Source organism: Notolabrus celidotus, chromosome 6, assembly GCF_009762535.1.
Source record: "Notolabrus celidotus isolate fNotCel1 chromosome 6, fNotCel1.pri, whole genome shotgun sequence".
In the NCBI taxonomy this organism is placed as follows: Eukaryota; Metazoa; Chordata; class Actinopteri; order Labriformes; family Labridae; genus Notolabrus; species Notolabrus celidotus.
Genome location: NC_048277.1, coordinates 17,898,351 through 17,918,966, shown reverse-complemented (window position 1 = coordinate 17,918,966; position 20,616 = coordinate 17,898,351). Strand labels below are relative to the sequence as shown.

At 42.8% G+C, this 20,616-nt stretch overlaps 1 protein-coding gene across 1 annotated transcript in view; it reads right to left on the bottom strand.

The window, feature by feature from the left end:
* wwox (WW domain containing oxidoreductase) overlaps positions 1-20,616 on the bottom strand; it is a 152,883-nt gene that overhangs the window by 106,680 nt on the left and 25,587 nt on the right. The window contains 2 exon segments of the mRNA XM_034686547.1: positions 1,328-1,513; positions 5,233-5,321. Of these exon segments, the coding sequence (XP_034542438.1) occupies positions 1,328-1,513; positions 5,233-5,321 (275 nt within the window).

Genomic DNA, 20,616 nt, shown 5'->3' with positions numbered 1-20,616 from the left:
CTGTGAGCCCATGCTCACATATCCAGAGAGCAACTTGCTGACACAAGTAGGACTTGATAATAACAGTATTTTAGGACCTTTCTGGATCAGAAAATTCCAGCGGCTCAAATATGGCTGCAGTCTGCACCACTCACCATCCAGAGCCTCTACTGAACACAGCTGTTTCACCGACTGTCTTCAATTTGTAGACGTTAAATCAGAAAACAAGGGTGAAATCAAAGTGTGCCATCAAAGTAAGTATTTGAGTCTCAATGTTTTTTATTGCATGACACAACCAATGTCATGCACAATGTGTTTATATTATTAAAACACACTGTGTAAGCTGTTAAAGGGGAGGACTGATCTGAGTAACAAACTCTACAGCCATTATTTTGTCCAGAGGATGATGTTCAGCCTTTGTTGCTTACGATTATGTCAAACTGAGATGCAATAATTGTATTATAACTGTAAGTGTGCAAAGCAAAAGTCAAGTTTAACTTACACATCATAGATCCACACAGCTGATCAGTGCACTGGCAGGTGGAGAAACACCTATGGGGGCTTTTTGATGGCAAAGTAAAATGCTTAAAATAATTCAAGTATAGTGTATGATAATACTGAGATGAGTGTTTGGTTTGGACTCTCCTAACATAAGCTAAATTACATGGTAGTTGACCCGGTTTGCAGCAGTTGATAGCCTGGCTTCCATGGTTCCTCTTCAAAAGGGTCTAGCTGACTGGGATGGGATTTCCTGTGGGTAATACACTCACTATGCATTCAAAACACCCAAACTATCTGTAGTAACTGTTAAAAATAATGTATTTTGGTGTGTTAATGGAGTAGACTATTAAAACCAAGGAGCTGACAAAGTTAAATTATCCTTGCCCCTTGAATTAAATATTGAGCAGAAGTCATTCTAATTCATTTGGCAAAAGTAATGAATAAGGTATTTGTCTCATAGGCAGTGGTTTTTGATTGTGAAAGACAATGATTTGGGTGGATCTGGGATGAGGGTATTTTGAATGATGATTTAATTCTAGCTTTGCTCTGTAAATGTCAGTCTGTGGTTTCCTGAGCTAATTCCAGATACTGCCCTAATTTCAGGTTTTCAGGATGGAGGGTATGTCAGAGGGATCCCCATTCAGTTGCACTATGCTGATTTTTAAGCTCCCTAAAGTGAATTTAATGTAAGTTAGATAATACTAACGATGGCAGTAATGCACCAAGATATACAGCAAAGAACCAGCAAAGGCAGTGCAGAAAAATACCACAGGTAAATAAAAGCAGGGTTTATAAATAAGTATAGAATATTAAACAAACAAACACTAACAAACTAGTCCGCCTTTACCTGTGGGACTCTGAGGATACCACCACAACACGGGCAGGAGCAGAGCGACGCAGCACATCCTGGAGGCACTGGACGAGCAGGAAGTGACCGAGGTGGCAGATCTGGAAAGTGGACTCCAGGCCATCCTCCGTCTGGGACCAGGGCTGAGTGCACACAGCTGCATTACACACCAGAATGTGCAGGGGCCTATGAAGGCAGGGATAAGACATGTTTTATTTTTGACTGATTATATATGAAAACAAAGAGCTGCATACAAAGAGGGTTTTCATACTACTGTTTGGCTGAAGAAGAAATAAGGACAGGCAGGGAGAAGAGGTAAAAAAAACAGGATGTAATATGAAGTAAAGGTCAGGAGAGGAAACAGGGTGTCTTATTCCAGAGAGCGGTTGACTTTAGAGGTCCGCAGAGGCACAGTTTCAGTATCACTGATATGATACAGAGGTTTCCAGTGCAGCTCCCCACGGCTCGACAGGTGCTGTAGATACCGAATACAGCTGGCTGGAATCCAAGAGCAACAACACATTGAAGAGCAATCTCTAACTGTTACAACACACAAGGGTGGTGGGAGTAATGACTGTTGATACCAGCTCTGTGTAGCCACATGGAGAAACCAAACCCACCAAAACATCCACTCAGAAAGGTAACACACAAACACATACACACACATAAAAACACAGTCATGATACAAAAACAACGGAAGCACGATGCATTATTTTTTTTTTTGCAGATTTCAAATGTGCGAGTAACACTTCCTGCTCCTGTGCCGCTGAGCAGGGATTGCTGGGATTGCTGGATTGGTCAGGGCAGCGAGAGATCCTTGTCGGTGACAGCGTCGCTCCAGCGAGCTCGAAACCACAGTAACACAGCCGAACAATCCAAACACACCCCACCAATTTTTAATTTCTTCCATTAGAATTAATTATGAGGCCGAAGGCAATTTGTGTACCCTGTGTTTAAGACTGCCTACTGGATTAATTAAAAACTGGATGCTGGAAAATTAATGTGTGAATTGTTATGCCTTGCTATAATGAGCCATCCCATGCTATTACATAGGAGTGTACTGTACGATCACCTTCAGGCCTCCGAACACACACAAGGTTCATTAAAGAGCACAAACCCAGTCACAAGTCAACTTAAAGAATACCGAGCTCAGCATATTATCAACAAAGCACACACTAGGAGGGAGATATTTGAATTTTCACCCAGGATATAATAAAGTTAAGGTAATCTAACTTAATGGCTTGGTAGGGGAAAAAAAAGCTGTAATGCATATGTTGTGACCTGCACTTACACCTGTAAAAACAAGGGGGGGGGGGAAACATAGCTGGTATGTCAGGTTCTGCTCTGAAATCGCTCATAATGCAGATAAAACATCTCGGTTCTTTTAGGCTCAGTGTTCTCCTCTCTAATAGAGTGTAGAGTACAGTAACATTGTGCTGGGCAAAAGCAGCTGAGAGCTGCACAAACACAGCACAGACCTGAACTCCTGACCCACCTTTCAAACCCTTTCAATGTAGCAGTTTTTTTAAACTCAAACTGTCTTCTATACCTCTTAGGATGTATCTGCCTCTCTTTTTGCCTTCAACAGGCAGAAGAACAAAAAAAACATAATCATGTCACTCAAAGTGGAGCACAATTTTGTGATGAAAAACTCCAATAAACAACTTTGCTCTGGCCAGTAGAGCGATTTCCCCCACGCAGCTGCGATGGCCCTCTGGCGAGTCTGCTTGTAATGTAAAAGGCCTGTTAATCCAACTGCCCACCAGTTAGTCCCTCTCTCATAAGCGCAGGTCTAATGAATGTCTTTAATAGGCCTATTGCCGTGTAGCACAGTCCCTCTCTCCACATTAAGGCTTCACACAACACGGTGAGCACTGTGCAATCTCAGCGCTGGTCAAACGAGGGTGTTAACTACCAAACAGGGACGCATCAGTTTATATATTTACTTTAAATAACCCCCCTGGGTGTGACCCTTGACCTCTATGATAATGGGGGCCAGCAGGAAGAGATTGCCTGTGTGAGCTGGGCTTGGACTACTGGTCATTAACACTGCATTTTATTGGCAACAGGAAAATTGGTAACTGGCAACACACATACGGATATGTGTACAGTTGTTGCATTAAAACTCACAAACCAGGAGTGCATAAATATGGTAGATGCAGAGATGTAAAATAATGCAACAGTGTCACAGCCCAATAATGCTGGAGTTAAAGAATGGCAGACTAATGTGACCTGGCTGGCATGTAGCTATACAGAACACCTATTAGACATAATATGATTGAAGTTAGAACAGGTTAAAGAAATTACAGGTGGAAACAAATTGTACGTGTTAATTATGGACCGTTCAGCAGAAATTGTATTAGGGGCATTCTGTCAGCGCCGTCCTCCATCATTTACATCCCGATGAAATTGCACTGCATTCAACAATATCAATATCCAGGTAATTTCATTTCAAAGGACAGGCAATTAAAGCAGAATCGGGGTCAATGGAACACAAAGCAGCGTGAAAGCCACTGACTAAAGCACTTAAAAGCAAGGGAGTGAGAAACGAGAGAAGGAAAAGAAAAAGACTCTGATTACATTTCACCTGTCAATGACACGCTGCAGGAGCGTTACTGTGAGCTTGTGTGTGTGTGTGACTGTGTGCAACTGTTTGTCTCTGTGTATTTACAAAACTGTGTGTATGTATGCACATATATACGTGCATGTTGTGTGTGTTATGCCTGAAGACATACGTGCAGTAATAGAGCGGTGGTAGACTCAGACAGCTGCCCAGTGCCATTCACAGCTCAGAGCTCCCAGCCTCCACTCTGCTCTGTTCGCCTTCTGATGAGAATTAATGTACTCTGACGTCCCCTGGGACTCCCCCACTCCCCCCACCAACAGCACAGCTAATGAAGAAATACAACCTTGCCAAAATACTGAGGTAGAGAGAGAGAGAGAGAGCGACAGAGACGGAGAAAGACTGAGAGACAGCATGAGAGAGGGAGATACTGCGGCCGATAAACAAAACAGGAAACATGCACAGAAGGGTTAAAAGGAGGTCAGTATACTTGGGTGAGGTAGGAAGGGAGACATGTAAAAGATGGGAGAGAGCTTAGGGACAGATACAGAGTGAGAAAAGCCACCATGAGGTTTGGCTGTGACCCAGGACACGTGTCCTGGATGGACATACCCTGCCCCAGGGCTGCTACGGGCAATGAGTGCCCTGCCTCTCCCCAAGGGGCTCCCCTGATACCAACACACACACATTAACACACACATTTCTCCATCCAGGGACCTGCGGGTGGATGAGCAGTATAGATGACAGAATACATGACCCCAAAATAGCAACTGTGCGACCGACCACGAGACGAAAGACACATGCTGTAAAAGCTGACCATCAGAAAAATAAGTCAGATAAAGTCTGGTGGTCTGTTTGACCAATGTCAAACAAATGGACACACATACACACACTGACTCCTGAGGCCTTGTCCATATGGTGTCCATCAGTAACTGTTTGCATGTCCTTTGGGTGTGGTGTGCACAGGAAGTATTAGTGATGGACACCTGAATGAGAGTCTGCTTTGTCCACATGGCTTTATTGTGCCACTCTTTCTTTGTCTCTTTAAACTGAGAGACTGTGTCATGATTTGTTCGTAAACTGAATTTTTATTAAACCAGTTGTAAACCGATCTCTTTCGGACGTCTTTAGTTTACTTTCAAACTGATGCAAAGTTATTTTCAACATGTGAGATCAACGTTCGGTGAGGAGAGAAAAGTTAGGATGTTGCCTCTCTCTCTAGTAAATAAATGAGACGAAATTGCTGGGTTTTTCAGCCGGTGCTTAAGGAAATAATTTGCAGAAAATTACAGAGAGGACAAGTGACTCAGCACAGTAAATTAATATTTTGGGTTATACTTACAGCTTCTTTGCTTTGAAAGACTCTGCAAACTCCCTGACACTGCGGAGAGAGGCCAGGTCACACATCATGGCTTCTACCCTGGCTTTGTGCTGTAGAGACAAGAAACACAAAAGTCTGACTTTAAAAACCAGCAGCAACTGCAGACAAACAGAATGACTGAGATGACACTTTATTCTTTTTTTTTTCTTCCAAAGCCTAAAGAAAAAGCCATTTTAGACACATTTGTGATTTTGGGCAACATAAATGATCTAAATATAGGTGACTTAAAGTCAAATTCATTCAGGCTCGTTAAAGTTGTGTAAAAGAGTCACGGTCTTGACTAAGGTCTAGCTTTTCGGTTCTTTTCTCACTGCCTGTTTGAGTGTGTATGTGTGTCTCATCCTTCACCATATGTTGGGAGACAGGGTGAGGATAGCAGAGAAGAAGAGAAAGATAAATGACTTTAAAAGTGTATGCGTTGCTGCATTTACACACTGAGGAAGACAGGCTTGATATTCATCATCCTTGTGATCACGCTGTTGTGTTCTGCTGCAGGGCAAAGGCCTCAGCAGAGACATATACAGGAGCACAGTGCCAAAGTTTTTTGTTCTTTATGATAAAGAGTGTCAACTTAAACTCTTTCTCCATATCTTTATTTGTAGAGGCATCTCAACAAAACAAGCTGGTTCAATCTCCCTACAATATGTGAGCTCACTTGGGACCTTGCTGTACAAGTGCGTGCAGCATGAACCGAGGCGGAGCTTGTTCCGTTCAAACTAACGCTCCATTAGACTCATCCCTCATGCTAGAAGGGGGAAAGAGTGAGATATTGCTCCCAGGACTCTCAGCCGGCCTCTGGGTTCAGCAGCACCAAGTATTCCTGATGCTACATCTCCCCTCCGTCCTGCTCGCTCTCCCTGAGGATCGCTGTCAGCTCACATTACACCCCCGGAAGAGCGCTGTTCAGCGTTCCGCTCCCCATCCACCGCCGCCACCACTGCTGCTCCTACTGCTGCTACTGCTGCTCCCCCTGTCAGCCTTTTTCCACTGATCTGATCTCCAGTCTGTGGGTGTCATATGGGAGCGTCTGTCTCTGCAGAGCCGAGTGTACATGACACTCACAGCAAGGACGCTCCATGGAGCAGTGAGCACAAAACCAACAAGAAAGGGTTAAGAGCGCCTTCTGATGGAAATGTGATTCTTCAGGCATTTTACCGACACCTTAACTGCCCCAGGGCATATTTATACATGCATACACAGACACCCGCACACACACATGCACACACAACAAATTCAATGTTGTGACTCAAGGGTAAAAGCACGCTATCACGCCATTATCTATGCCTGAATTATTCTCTTGATGCTACTCTATCCTATTATATGGATGCTATTACAAAGCATTAAAGGGCTGATTATGGCTATTATAGATATGATTATAGGGTATCTGCTTATATGATCTGCGCACAGCAGTAATCACAGGTGAGAGGAGACAACTGTCTCATTTAACGACTTGTATGTGCAGCATTCACACTCCTGGGCACTTAAACACTCTATACATGCACAGAGCTATTTGTGCGAGTGAAAGATGAAGGATAAAACGAGAAAACTTTGCTGAATAAAAGTCTGTTTTCCCTATGAAACGGAGAATTGAGTTTAACTGCAAGAAAAATGAGACATTAGCTCCAAACAAGGTCAGAGCAGGCAGCCATGTGGTAATTAACAGGTCAGTAAAAGGCCTCGTCAACAGGGTGAGCCTCCAAGTGTGTATGACCAGCAGAGAAGATGAGAGCAGGTGTCAGCTTGACGAACACGTATCTCCTTCTACAGAGACAGGGGGGAAAGGGGAAGGAGAGATGGAGTAATGGGAGACCAGTGGGAGGATAGAGGAGGGGGGTTGAGGGGGGGTCACTGGAGCAAATCCAGCAGGGAGAAGGTGAGCAGCCTGCCCGCCCGCCTATCCTCCCCCCTGCAGATTGAAGTCTTGCGAAGAAAATAAAGTTTATTGCCTGGAAAGAGGGGGGAAAAAGCATGTAAAAAGCATTAAAGCGATGGAGGTGAACAATTAGACAGATGGCCAGGTTTTGGAAGGAGAAGAGGGGAGAAAAAAGGGTGGAAAAAGAAGAGGAAGAATGCACGGACGCAATCGTTCAGGGTTTTATGAGGACCCTGACAACTCCTGGTCTCTTCAAGGGCGAAGGAAAAGTGAGAGGCAGCGAAGCCTCTCTGGTTAACTCCGGAGTAATCGCTGAGTGTGCAACACCACAGCTCAGCTCGGGGTGACAGAGCTTACCGCCCCCAGCTACACACAACCTATCACTCCGGCTAAATGAAAAAGGCTAATTGTGGCTGAAACAAATGTAAATAAGCAGGAGGAGAAGAAAGTGCTGCAACTTTGTGTCCATTTTCATGGCCGCACAAACAGACAAGAGCTGCATCATGACTGAGACAAAAAGCAGCAAGGTCACCATCGTGATAGCGTAGGCATCAGATCCCTCTGCTCATGCTCCCACCTCTCAACTTTCGCCCCCACCTCCAGCTTTTTTCACCAGGAGGAAGTGAAGAAAGAAAAAGGGAACCAAGAGTAAGAGTGGAGAAGATGATGGCCTCTCAATTGATGTGTGTGACGGAGGAGGAAGCAGGCCTTTTGCAGAGGTACTCCTTGTTTCACAACTTACTCCACGTGTGTTTGTGAATGACATGCTGTGGGGAAAGATGGAGTGAGAGAAGGGGGAGAGAAAGGGGGGAAGGAGTCCTAATACAATTATAACTGGGGCCATCCAATCCAATAAAATGAAGAGGTATTAGAGCCGGGGAGCCCCATCCTGTTCAATAAGACACTGGACCACTCTACTAACTCTTAAAATACACACATGTAGGCATACTCACACACCCACACAGGTACACACACTTCGCTGACCCCTTTAATAGCATAGCAGCCACCCCTAATGGACGCAAGCAAGTGGAACCGCCAAATAATACACTGTCTTAATGCACTAGGCTCAATCTCATCCCCCTCTCCCCTTATCCTGCTCAGCCTTCCCTCTCACACTTTAACCCCTGTTTCCATCTTCTCTCAGCTCCCCTTATAGATCACCAACTCAGGGACAACACTTAAGAAATCAAAAGTACCCCCATATATACACAACACTTACCCTGCAGACCCCGGAAAGCACCTCAGACCTGGAGAGGGATAGCGAGTAGGACAAAAGAGGGCTGTTTCTTTCATGTGATGTTTCTATCACTTCTTTTAAACACCTGATTTCATTATACGCCAGCAGCCATATAACATGACTGTGTTTCAACCAGCAGGTGCGGAGGTAAGGTGTTGTAATGACGGTGAAAGTGAGTGAGCAGGGAAGACACCATGTGAAAAGGGCACCTTATAAAAGCAATTAGAGAAATGACTTTGAGCCCCTCTTCTTGCTCCGTAGATTAGAACAGGCCTCGGAGGGAGGAACACAGACGAACTCAGATCTCTACGACCTTGTCCGCAACACGCCACACTAAATTGGTCATCAGCTTTTAAGTGTGTATTTTATCAAAGATGTATATTTTTAGTGAAAAGAAAGAGGAAAAAAGAGAAGGTGGGGGGAGCGGGGAAGGTGCCGCTCGTATATCATCCTGTCACAATTATGACGTTTGTTCATAAATACCAACCAATTTTCTCTCCACCTGGATAAGTCACATGCGCTTGGGCTTGTGCATGCACCATACAATAACAAAGAAATGTGGACACACACACACACTAACCACGCGCGCGTCACAAATAAAGAAACAGACGCACCTGGCTGCATGCCCTACCACAGGTCTGAGAATTGACCTCCACACACAGACAAAGAGACTGAACACACACACTCAGGAAACATGCATTGAAACACCTCACACACAAATTAATGCATACACTCCGCACATTACAAACACACACAAACAAACAAATGCACACACACGTACACATCCACTCACCCACTGACACGCACACACGCTGCAATTAATAGGGAGGCAGGTCTCTGGTGAGGAAGAGAAAGTGCCTGTTCAGCACATACAGGCAGAATATGCAATTTCCTCCAGTTAAGTCTGTATTAAATTGATTTCTTCTTTCTCTGACACGGACTGGGTTTTTCCCCCCTAATGAAAGCGGGATAATCTACAGGTTTTCCCTTTCCTGAAATCAAGTTACAAATCAAGCAAACGCAGGGGCAGATATGGGAAAGGTGAAGGAAGGACATGGGATGATTTTCCAGATGAGAAACATGGAGAATGAGGCTTGCACGTGCTGATACTTTCAACACGGACATCATGGGGACCTCTTACACACACACACACATATATACACACACACACACACCCACACACACACATACACACACATACACACACAAGTAGGAAAGGCCAAGTCTCGGTTAAGTACTCGCTTGCATCCCCGTTCTGTGACGCCATGTTAGTAAACGCAGCATTAATGAGTATAATTAATGAAACACATTAATTAGTAAGCACTTTAATCAGTTAATCACTCACTTAAACCTGACACGAGTCGTGCAGCAGCTTTAGAGAAACACAGAGCTGGCTGGGAAAAACACAAAGCAGGAGGGAGGCCTTGTAAACAAAAAAGAGGGAGGATGATTCCAGAAAACCAACAGTGGAAGAAATATGTATTGGTGTTAAATGAGTAAAAGATATCCTGGGATAAGGAATACTCTGTTCAAACTTATCTATAAGAGAGAATAATTTCAGCAAATGTTGGGAAGAATTTTGACCGCCCTGCATCAATCAGGGTACAGATTCACAATGAATGGCAAGAATTCCTGGACCTAGGATCTGCAAAAGCATTCATGAAGAACAAACACGAGAACAGACTGTTTTTTAAAAAGAGAATTGTAGATGTGTTATTACAGCTTCTTCTCTTTTTTTCATATCTCAATGTCCCTCAGAAGTGCTGTCAACAACAGATTTATATTTTGTAAAACAGGGGCCTCTAATAGAGGCTTTATTATAGTTATGCTATATTTTTAAAGCTTTGAATGAGACCTTATGTAAGAGTCTGCTGACCTTCATTCGCGCTCTCAGCCCCCTTCATACAATAGCTCGTGGGTCCAAAGACCAATCAAAGATTTTGAAAAAGAAAAGAAAATAGTATGAGTATAGTAGTATAATATGTACTTAAAATAAAACATGTATTAATCCATCTAACAAAATAGAAGAGTTACATAACTCAATTTTAATAAAGAGATTGTATACATATAAATACATAAAGATGGTTTTCTATAAAAGCTGGTAAGGGTGGGGCGCATGTGGCCTAGTGGTCTAAGCGCCCCACGTACAGAGGCCACAGTCCTCGTCGCAGAGGTCGCAGAGGTCACCGGTTCGATTCCCGGCCGGTTGATCATTTCCTGCATGTCTTCCCCCTCTCTCTACTCCCAACATTTCCTGTCTCTCTTCAGCTGTCCTATAAAATAAAGGCAAAAAGGCCAAAAAATTCAACTTAAAAAAAAAAAAAAAAGCTGGCAATTCTAAAAACTAAATATAATGCAGCATGGTTTAATTTACTCTATAATGATGCAACACATTTTATATGACTGTAGCAGCTTATCAAAGTCTTACTGTGTAAAATACTGATGTCAAATATATGTACAGAGTAAAAGTTTACCAATAAAGTACCAGAGAAGAAGAAGTATACATCAGCGTCAAATAGATTTACTCATTGAAAGTTCTTACACACTAGCTGGGTAAGTATCCAGAATTTAGGTGCTTTCCGCCACAACATAGAAGATATTTAAGAGCTAATGGATGAAAACTAATAATGCAAGAAGTTACAAAAAATGTAATGGATGGATCAACCCACACTCTCTCACCTCAACAACTCTCCAGTGTGGTTTCATTTAATTGGCTTCGGCCATCTTTGTAGTTTCTTTTCACACTGAACAACACACTCCAAATAGCTTCCACTCACCCAGCACTTATTAGTGTGATACTTTTATTATTATTTTTTAAGTTATATTTTTTGCCTTTTTTGCCTTTATTGCATAGGACAGCTGAAGAGAGACAGGAAATGTGGGGAGTAGAGAGCGGGGGAAGACAGGAAATGGTTGACCGGCCGGGAATCGAACTGGCGACCCCTGTTACGAGGACTGTAGCCTCTGTATGTGGGGCGCTTAGACCACTAGGCCACCAGCGCCATAGTGTGATACATTTTTGCATGGTTTAGATTAACTGTGTATTCCCCTTTTTTTTTCATGTCCCATGAGCTAGGTCATGATATAGTATAAAAATGAGTATGTTAAAGATTTTTAATACAACGTCTTGTCTAACACATTTTGAGAATGCGAGTACTTTTTACTTTGGCTTAAAATGTAACCAGACCTGTCAATTTAAGGAGAGACACAGTCAGGTCAGAGAGAGAAAAAGAAGAAAAGAAGAAAGAGAGGGGGAAAGAGAGGAACAGAGCGTGTGCGAGGCCGAGACAGAGACAAAGAGGCAGAGAGAGACAGAGATGGGAAATGAAAAGGACAGGGCGGTCATCATAATTGCAGAGTTTGCTTTTCGGATGCAGACAGACCAGGGCCATGGGGCCTGAGGCAGATATCAGATTCCACACAAACACACACATACTCACACACACAAACAAACTTACACATACACCTATACATACAAACACACACACACATAGAAGTTATTTTAATCTCAGCATTTTTCATTAAAACAATGGAGATCTGATATTATTTAAAAAGTGTTTGTGTGCATTATTCTTCCTAATAAATAAAGTTTGAATTGAGACATCAGGTTTCAATCCTAACAATGTTATATTATAAATCTGAGCCGTCTTTTTGTGTCTATCAGTGTGTGTGTGTGTATGTGTGTGTGTGTGTGTGTGTGTGTGTGTGTGTGTGTGTGTGTGTGTGTGTGTGTGTGTGTGTGTGTGTGTGTGTGTGTGTGTGTGTGTGTGTGTGTGTGTGTGTGTGTGTGTGTGTGTGTGTGAGCGTGTGTCAGTTTCCGCCTCTGCTTCACTTCTCCTCTCTTTTCGTCCAGCGCCGAGCCCCGATCAGATTTACATTAAAAAGTGATGGAGATTTAAATAATGTGTCTATGTTCTTGGAAAGACATTAAGAGATTTTCATCTTCCTCTCCTCTTCCTCTCTGTCTCTTCCTCTCCCATTTCCTCACCCTCTCCTGCTCCTATCTCCCCCCCTCATCTCACCCTCTCCATCTCCGCCAGATTCGCAGACAGTGCACATTTTTTTGCATGTCTTCAGTGTAACCGATACCCCTAACAACCAGGATTTTAATGCGATCCATATTGCTCCCTAATATTTCTGATCTCAGAATAAGCACGGGCAATTACATATTTACACCCAGCTTATTTTGCAATCCTGCACAGGGACTTTGGTGTCTGGCTGAACAGGACACGCAGACTTAAATGCTGATTATGTTGTGATTTGATAACAATAAAGTGGGAGGAAAAACTCCTCGACCCTGTGCACTTATACACTCTATACAACTTTCTATTTGAGGGCGTCAGCAATAAAGCTCCACTCTCTCAAGAACAAACAATTTCTTCTATTCAAGTATGCACTGATGTGATTGCTCTATCTAAACCTGCTTAATTTCTCCTGAAACAATCACGCCTTGTATCATCTCAGTATCCGGAGGGCTGGTATAGTCTCAAACACGCTCGCAGAAATGTACGCATTAACACATGTGTACACTGTTGTAGAGATGATAAATTAAGCTCCTTTGATTTGGTTACGCGAGCTCTTTTTTGTATCAGCATTATAAAAACATAAGCATAACATAATTGAATAAGAAAAGAATCTGGCAATTAAGAAACATGGAGGCCTTTGATGTGAGTAAGTGTATAATAGGCCTTTTGATGAGGGAGTGTTTTACTCTCCGCAGGGTCTGGTACGCACTTTGATTAAAAGCTCTTTTGTTTGGCAATATTCTAAACTGCTTACCATTTTCCACTGTCACAATAGTTTAGCCTGGAAATGCAAGAGATTGTGTCTTTTATTCTCTCCTCTCTGGGATGGAGTCGTGGTTTGCTCTGCAGCTCTCACAGGAGTGACGAAGAACAAGTGAATAAAGGAAAATGTTCTCAAAGAGGAAATAAAAGGCTAAAGGTGGCACTATCAGACATGCTACAATGATAATTAAAAAAGGTGCATTACATATTAATAACATGTTAATTACTACCATCTGACGTTGTTAAACTTCATTTACATGATCTCCACTGTCTGCATATAAGGTCATGTGCTTCTGCATTCTGTGTAAGTGTTTTCAAATTTGAATAATAGGGTTCTCATCATGCATCTTTAGCCCCTTGTCGCCTGGTAATAGCCTGAGAGACTCTCGTTGAACAATGTAATAAATGCATCATGTGACCTCGACAGAGATCGGGGGTCAGCGAGCCACCGATTGTCAACGGAGCGCCGGCCTGACAGAGAATAAATGATGCCTTGTAAACAAATTGAATTATCGCTTTAATTCATGCAGTCTGATTCAATTTGCAGAGAGGAGTCCTTCACGAGGGAGCAGAGGTGCTGAGGAGCCGAGGAGCAACGGAATGACAGCCAGGAGGAGGATGGTGGACAACAGGATATGGACACACACGTCCCTCCATTCGTCCATCCTGCAACATCTTTGGCTCCACTGAAGGGGGGTAACCTTATTAAAAAAATCCTGATCCTCTCACTAGACTGTAGACAGTACGACTTCTTCCATCTCTCAGCTAAATGCAATAAAGTTGTGTTAAATTGAATCGAGCTGGGCCACTCAGCTGATCCCTGCCCAGGCACTATGCGAGTGACATTAAGCAGGTGACAGATCTGAATTTCATAAACTGATACACAGACTACATCTTCTCATACACATGATGAGAAGAAAGATAACTGAGAAAAAAAACTTCACAAAGAGAGGAGCAGACTGAGTCTAATTAGACAGCAGCTGGGGATGGAGGAGGCTTTAATCCAGAGAAATCTTTGAAGAAATTGGTATAAGCTTTTTGTAATATGGACTAATGGGAAAGCCCATCTCCTATGGTACATCCCACGAACCTAAAAAACCTTAAAAGAAACATCAGTATTAAGTTTAGTCCATCACCCAAAGCTGCATTAGGCCTCTCCTCACTTTGCTCCTTAATTCCATCCGAGTAATCCCACATTATTGCCCTCTAACAGTACCCTAAACGGAGAATAAAAAGTTTGCTCCCCTCTAGCAGTGTATTACCAGGAAACAACAGGCCCTCTCCTCATTAAGTTATAGATATAAATGCTCCAAAGCATGAAATTACCCCCGAGCCTCCCTCTCCAAATAACCTGGTTTGCAAACAAATGATCCGAGCACAAGCAGTAAAAGGCAGATTATTAAAATAATAGGAGGGATTTAAATTTGCATCCACAGAACAATTCAGCAAAGGACTGTGCAATTACTCCTCCCCCTCCTCCTCCCTTGCTCATTCCACCTTTTCTACTGGCAAGCCAAGTCCCTCGCACTTGATTGTGTCCATCTGTTCTTCCTTAAAAACAGGAGCATGGTTGGATATCTTCAGAGATGGTTTGGTTTCTTGTGTGTGGTCAAAACAGAGGTTTGTATCCAAATAACGCCAATTATGCACTCATGCTTCCTCATTCTTCTCCACCCACACACTTTTTTTCTCTATTCCTTTGTTACTCTATGATAAATATCTAACTTTATTCTTAGACAATAACGGTCCCTCCTCCTCTGCTGGAGTAAATGGGGAGCGATGAGAGAGTGAGCTGAACAGGAACGGACAAGGCAAAGGGTGCTCAGGTCTGCATTACCTCTGAGTTATGGCCTCCATTTGCATCTCAATCAGCCTCTTTGGAGAGCCCACCACCTTGGTAACACCCCCATCACACCGCAGCCACCCCGGGTAATCAGGGAGATTTAGTGGGACTGGCAGCCTACCGTGGGCACCCCCTGGCTGGGGCTCGCAGCTCATTCCCAGCCCCTGGTCTCGCTAAGGGCCCTCTGGGCCACATCCAAACACAGGAGAATGGCAGCACTTAACAAGACCGAGGAAGACCAAAATAGACGAGCAGCAGGAAGAGGCCATAAAACAGAGGGAAAACAAAGCACCCGAGTGATTGTAATAGATGTTCCAGCATGGATGTCTGCATAGCGTTCTGTATTGTTGCCTCATTAAAACAGAGGAGTAAAGAAAACAAATATGAACTTGTGACCTCAGGTGAGAACATCTTTTTTCTCAGACTTGATAATGGCGACAACACCATCGCACTGCTCCCCCGCAGCAACACCAGGCCCCGTCTAACATGTAATGGGAATATGCACCCACAAAGACACACACAGACAGACACACACACAGGGCTGCACAGTGTGATTTGTGGATAGTGAATGCTCCACTTGAGACTTGCCTCTCTAGTTAGCGCTGTCTCATGGCTTAACCCTGCTAAGGTATTATTACCTACACTCAGCCCTATTGATATTGTGACTCCAACATCTGTTCACCTCCTTGTTACTGTGCGGACCTCAGCAGAGCAGCCTATCTGCCTGTGTGCATGCCGTGTGTCTGTACCTGTCTGTTTGTTTGAGTGTGTGAGTGTGTGTGTGTATATCGTAGACCTCAGGGGTAGAGAGAAGTCACAGCGCACAGAGGAAGACAAGAGGCTGAGGAGCTAATGGAGAAACACTCGACACACCAGGGGCCTAATCAACTGCGAAGGACACGTACCCATGGCTCAAAATCTCTCTCAAACAAGCTGGCCTGCTTCCTCTCCCTCTAATCTCACTGATACCTCACTGTACTTTACCGATTCCATATCGCACAAAGACTTTAGGAGAGCAAAAAATGAAAGTGTAACCAACACTGGAAACCAAACTTAAGCTGCAGATGTCTCAGGTGATCAGAGGAAAGACTAAACAAAAGAGAGAGGAGAGGATAGTGAGGACTGAAGATGGGAGACTCAGACTGAGGAGCTGAGTTTCAGTTATCAGAATCAAATATTAGAGCAGGGAAAAAACTGGGGAGTGGGCAACATTAATCAAAGTGTTCACCTAGTGGGCAGCCATATGGCAGATCAGCACGCCAACAGTGCAAACTTGCTGATCTTCAGTAACGGAGTGCAATTAATTCCACTGGCTGCATTCATCTCTCGCTCACACACATATGAAGGAAGGGGAGGTATGAAAGAGAGAGAACAGAGGAGGGTTTGTTATGACTCTTTACTCTTCTTCCTAAACTCTTTCTTCCTTTCCCTCCCTCTCAGGAAGCAGAGGAATCAAAGCCAGGTGATAAATGAGGTGGACACGGGGGCCTCGGGTAGCCGCTGTGGCGATGGTGGGGGGGAGTGATGGAGAGGGGGATGAGGAAAAAGTGGAAAAATTTAGGAGGCTGAGGGAGGAGATGGTGGCGAAGATGGGATGAGGTTATTCCAGGAATTTGTGGGGCCTTTGGCTCCATATATACGTCTCTGTTTATTTCTTCCTGGTACACTTTTATAAAATAAGTGGAAGTGTAAAGCCTTCACTTAAATCTGAATCGGAAGTAAAGTCATTCTGTGACTGCTAGAGCCACTGGGATATGAAAGACTTCATTTATTACAGTTTAAAGGGTAAGTGGTATCGTTGGCATCACCAAAAATGGCAAAGTAACAACTGTGTGAAATTTATGAAGTGGCCCAGGCCTAATGAGTTGGAGTCACGCACAATATTGCTGGTCAAAAAAATAAACCCATAAACACAAAATGAATCCCATTTTCAGGCTCACATAAAAGCTATTTCTACTTGTAGCTGTGCAAATAAATGCTTCCCATCCCTCAAAAAAATGTTTGTAGAGCTCATAAAATCATCTGAAAAGTGGCAGAAAAACTTTGTTCTATTTACATGAAACTTTTTAAGAGGCAGAAATTAAATGTTGCACTCTTCAACACTTGACAAAAAGAAAAAAGGAGCTCATTCTCAAAACATGATCTTAGTTGATCTGTATAAAAGTCTCTGAATAAGATTGAATGTAATATTGTGAGGCGCTTTATAGTTTTTCTCAATGGTTTACACACAAACACTGGTACTTGAGTTGAGACACAATGACCACAACATGTAACCCATGCACCAACCCCCTGAACCAATTATGCTAAACTACAAGCACAATTTCTGCTTTACACTCAAATTGCAGTTCTAAAACACACTTTTTCAAAACAGTACACACAATTCTCTGTATTTGGCACAATTTTCATGAAGAAAATCTCTTATTTTCACAAGGAACACACCGTCATTCAAATCTAAAGTTAATTGCCCTAGAATGCACACTGACTCATCACGTGGGCAAACACCTGTCACACAGTTTTACAATTGAAATCAGAGCTGTATTTCACCCGCTGCTTGGCCAGGGAAAACATTACTTATGTGGATGAGGTGCTGTGGCCAGATCGAAACAGAAGAGAGGATGCAGCATAGTTTTTAATTTTATTTTTTTTATTGTAACTGTATACAGTAAATTATTCTGTTGTTTTGTATGTAGACCACTGTATGTGCAACTTTGTGTAGGTTGGGATGTGCACTGTGTACACAGTTTTTTTGGGGGAAAAATAAAATATATTTGTTCCTGTGTATTTGTGTGTTTTGAGTATAAAAACAATATTCTAAAATATATACAACACACTTATGTATGTACTGTTTGTAGTAAGTGTAACACTGAACAAAAACAGGCTTCAGTCATTATGATGAATGGAGGAGAAGTGTTTTCCATTCATCATAGTGTTTTACATTGAGCACATCAGTGTTCAACTGGTTCTTATAAATGTCCATTCATATGGTAGTTTGTGTGTGTCATTAGAAAACAAAATACCATTTTGAGAAGAAATAAAATTGTTTTGAATGTAAAGTTTCATTTTGCAGGAGAATTGAGGGGTTTGCCCATTGTGTGTGTGATTTTTGATTTGTGTGTAGAGTTCTAAGAGTATGAGGCATGCTTTCAGAAAAAGTGTGTAAACAATCGAGAAAAACTGTAATGAGATAAAATGTAATCTTAATAAAAGCAAACGATAAGTGACACTGTTTTTTGGCATTTCTTCTGCAGTTAGAGAGAGAGAGCTTTAAGGGAAAGGATGGTCAGCGTTTCAGAATCCACTTGGTGAGCCTGCAGATAAAGTGAGAAAAGCTGACCACACACGCAGACACAGAAACACACCTTCACGGCCCTCTCAAACCTCTTTTGGTTTTATGTTAAATTAGCGTCTCCCTTGGCTCTCAACAAAAGCTCATCTCCATTAGCCCCAACCTAGTAAAACTGACTCCTGCAAATGAGTTGTGGATCTGCTCCCCCTGTTCCGGCCCTCTCTCTCCCTCCCGTCCATACAAAATCTACTGCATCTGCTATCTCATGTCCATATCTCCACAAGTCAGCTCATCCCACAGGCCCAGTCACCATACCACCCATACCAATATCATAAATGACCGTGGGGGAAGCCTTCATTAGGGCCGCGATGCCCCTCCACCCCCCTAATCAGGGCATTTTCTTTGTGCGCGTTGGGATGATGCTTTATGGCCCAAATGGGGCTCCGTTAATGAGGAAGTACACATGTCTCCATTTCCTGTCTAGCCAGGTCGGCAGTTCCTGTGTTTGGCCCCATTATAATCACGTTGCTTTCTTTAATGAGCTATATTCATCTTGGTCATGCATCGCACGCCATATTAGACATACAATAACAATATAAATGAAAAGACAAAGAGAATTAATTACAATCTAATATTCTCGCCAAACACCAGGATGGACGTGTAGCTTATTGCCATCCTTTAAATGAGAGGATTTAAATTACAAAATGAGTGTGCAGAAAATGATTAAGACATCCATGTGGGAGTATATGATGCTCTACAAGCAACATGGGAGGAAACCTACATGATGACAGCTGAATCATTGCGATGGCACAGTAAATTCTGTTACCGTGTCCTCACAAACCCTGTGTCTCTTTTCACATCCTACTCTCAGCCCGCTCATTCTTCTCAATCCCCCTCTCCACACCTTTGATCTCTGGACATCTCCACCTCTCCTTCCCTCCATCATCCCCTCTTCACTCCCAGGCCTCGTTGACATTAACCTGGAGCACTCACATTTTCCCATGGTTCTCCATGTTGCTCTCCACATGTCAGAGCAGGGGGCTTTATGGCCCACATCCATCAGCGTCACATGCCAGGATTTATGGGAGATGGAGTCCAAACCTGATCGCTCCGAATCAGTCTTGCTGAAGCCGACCCCTGGGCCGCTGTGGGATGTAATGGATGAGCATCCAGGGCCCCCACACCCTCCCATCCTCACCCATCCTCTGCCCTCTTCCCTGTATCTCTCATGATCTTTTCTCCCCTCTACCCATCAGTCGGGTCCTCTGCCTCACCCTGGTTGGCTCACCCTGGTCATTCACTCACACTTAATGGAGATTCAGTTACCAAAATAAATTAATGAGGCAGACTCACTCAAGGAAATATCCAGAGAACTTGCACCAAAATGGACTCACACAAAAATAAGCTCATCATTCATGGCAGTGTGTGAGGTTTTATTTGGACTAATTCATCATGACACTGTATTAAAAGGTGGCGGTGCCCTTCAGAGAAGAGATGAGTTCCACCGATTCACTATAGGTGCAATTCTTGTCATAAATCTATTCATTATTATGTTGTTGTTTTTTACTTTGCTGGCTGTACAATAGTTTCTTTTAAGTGAGGTAAAGTGAGGTAATGATTTGGAAAATTAAACAACGAGATTTATATTCCTGTCATTTATGCAAACTGTTATATGGAATAACACACCACAGTTCTTTTGTAATATACTCAAATGTTCTGTTTTAAACATAGGTATACGACACGTCATGTGAGCACTGATTATCTGCTAACACCAAGTCCTAGAACTAACTGTATGATGAGATCTGTTCATTTTAGAGGTTCCTCTGCCTGGAATCAACTCCCCACCAACATGAGAAGGATCAAAAACATATTTTCTTTTGTAATCACTGTTTTGAAAGTCTTTGTTTTATTCATTTTTGGTGCCATGTGTTTGTGACAACTTTGTTTTTGTTTCCATTATTTTGTAGTTTAATGCTACTCATCATTTATTTGCTCAGATACTTAGTTTATTTTTCATTTTCATCTTTGTTTTATGGATAATGTGTGATTTTAAATAATTGTTTTTCTTGTTTTTGTTTTGTTGTGTGGACCCCAGGAAGACTAGCAACCACAATGTGGAAGCTAATGGGGATCCTAATAATAAATAAAGATTAAGTCCTACCAGGCTTTGTTGACTCATTTTATCTATACAATATTAATTATCATGAGTAACTATATATCTTTTACATTTTTTAATTTTGTAACACTAAAAAAATGTCTGCAGATACCTGGCAGACGTAGACAGAAGCAGGAGTGTAATTCTTGGCGGTGTTATTTGGC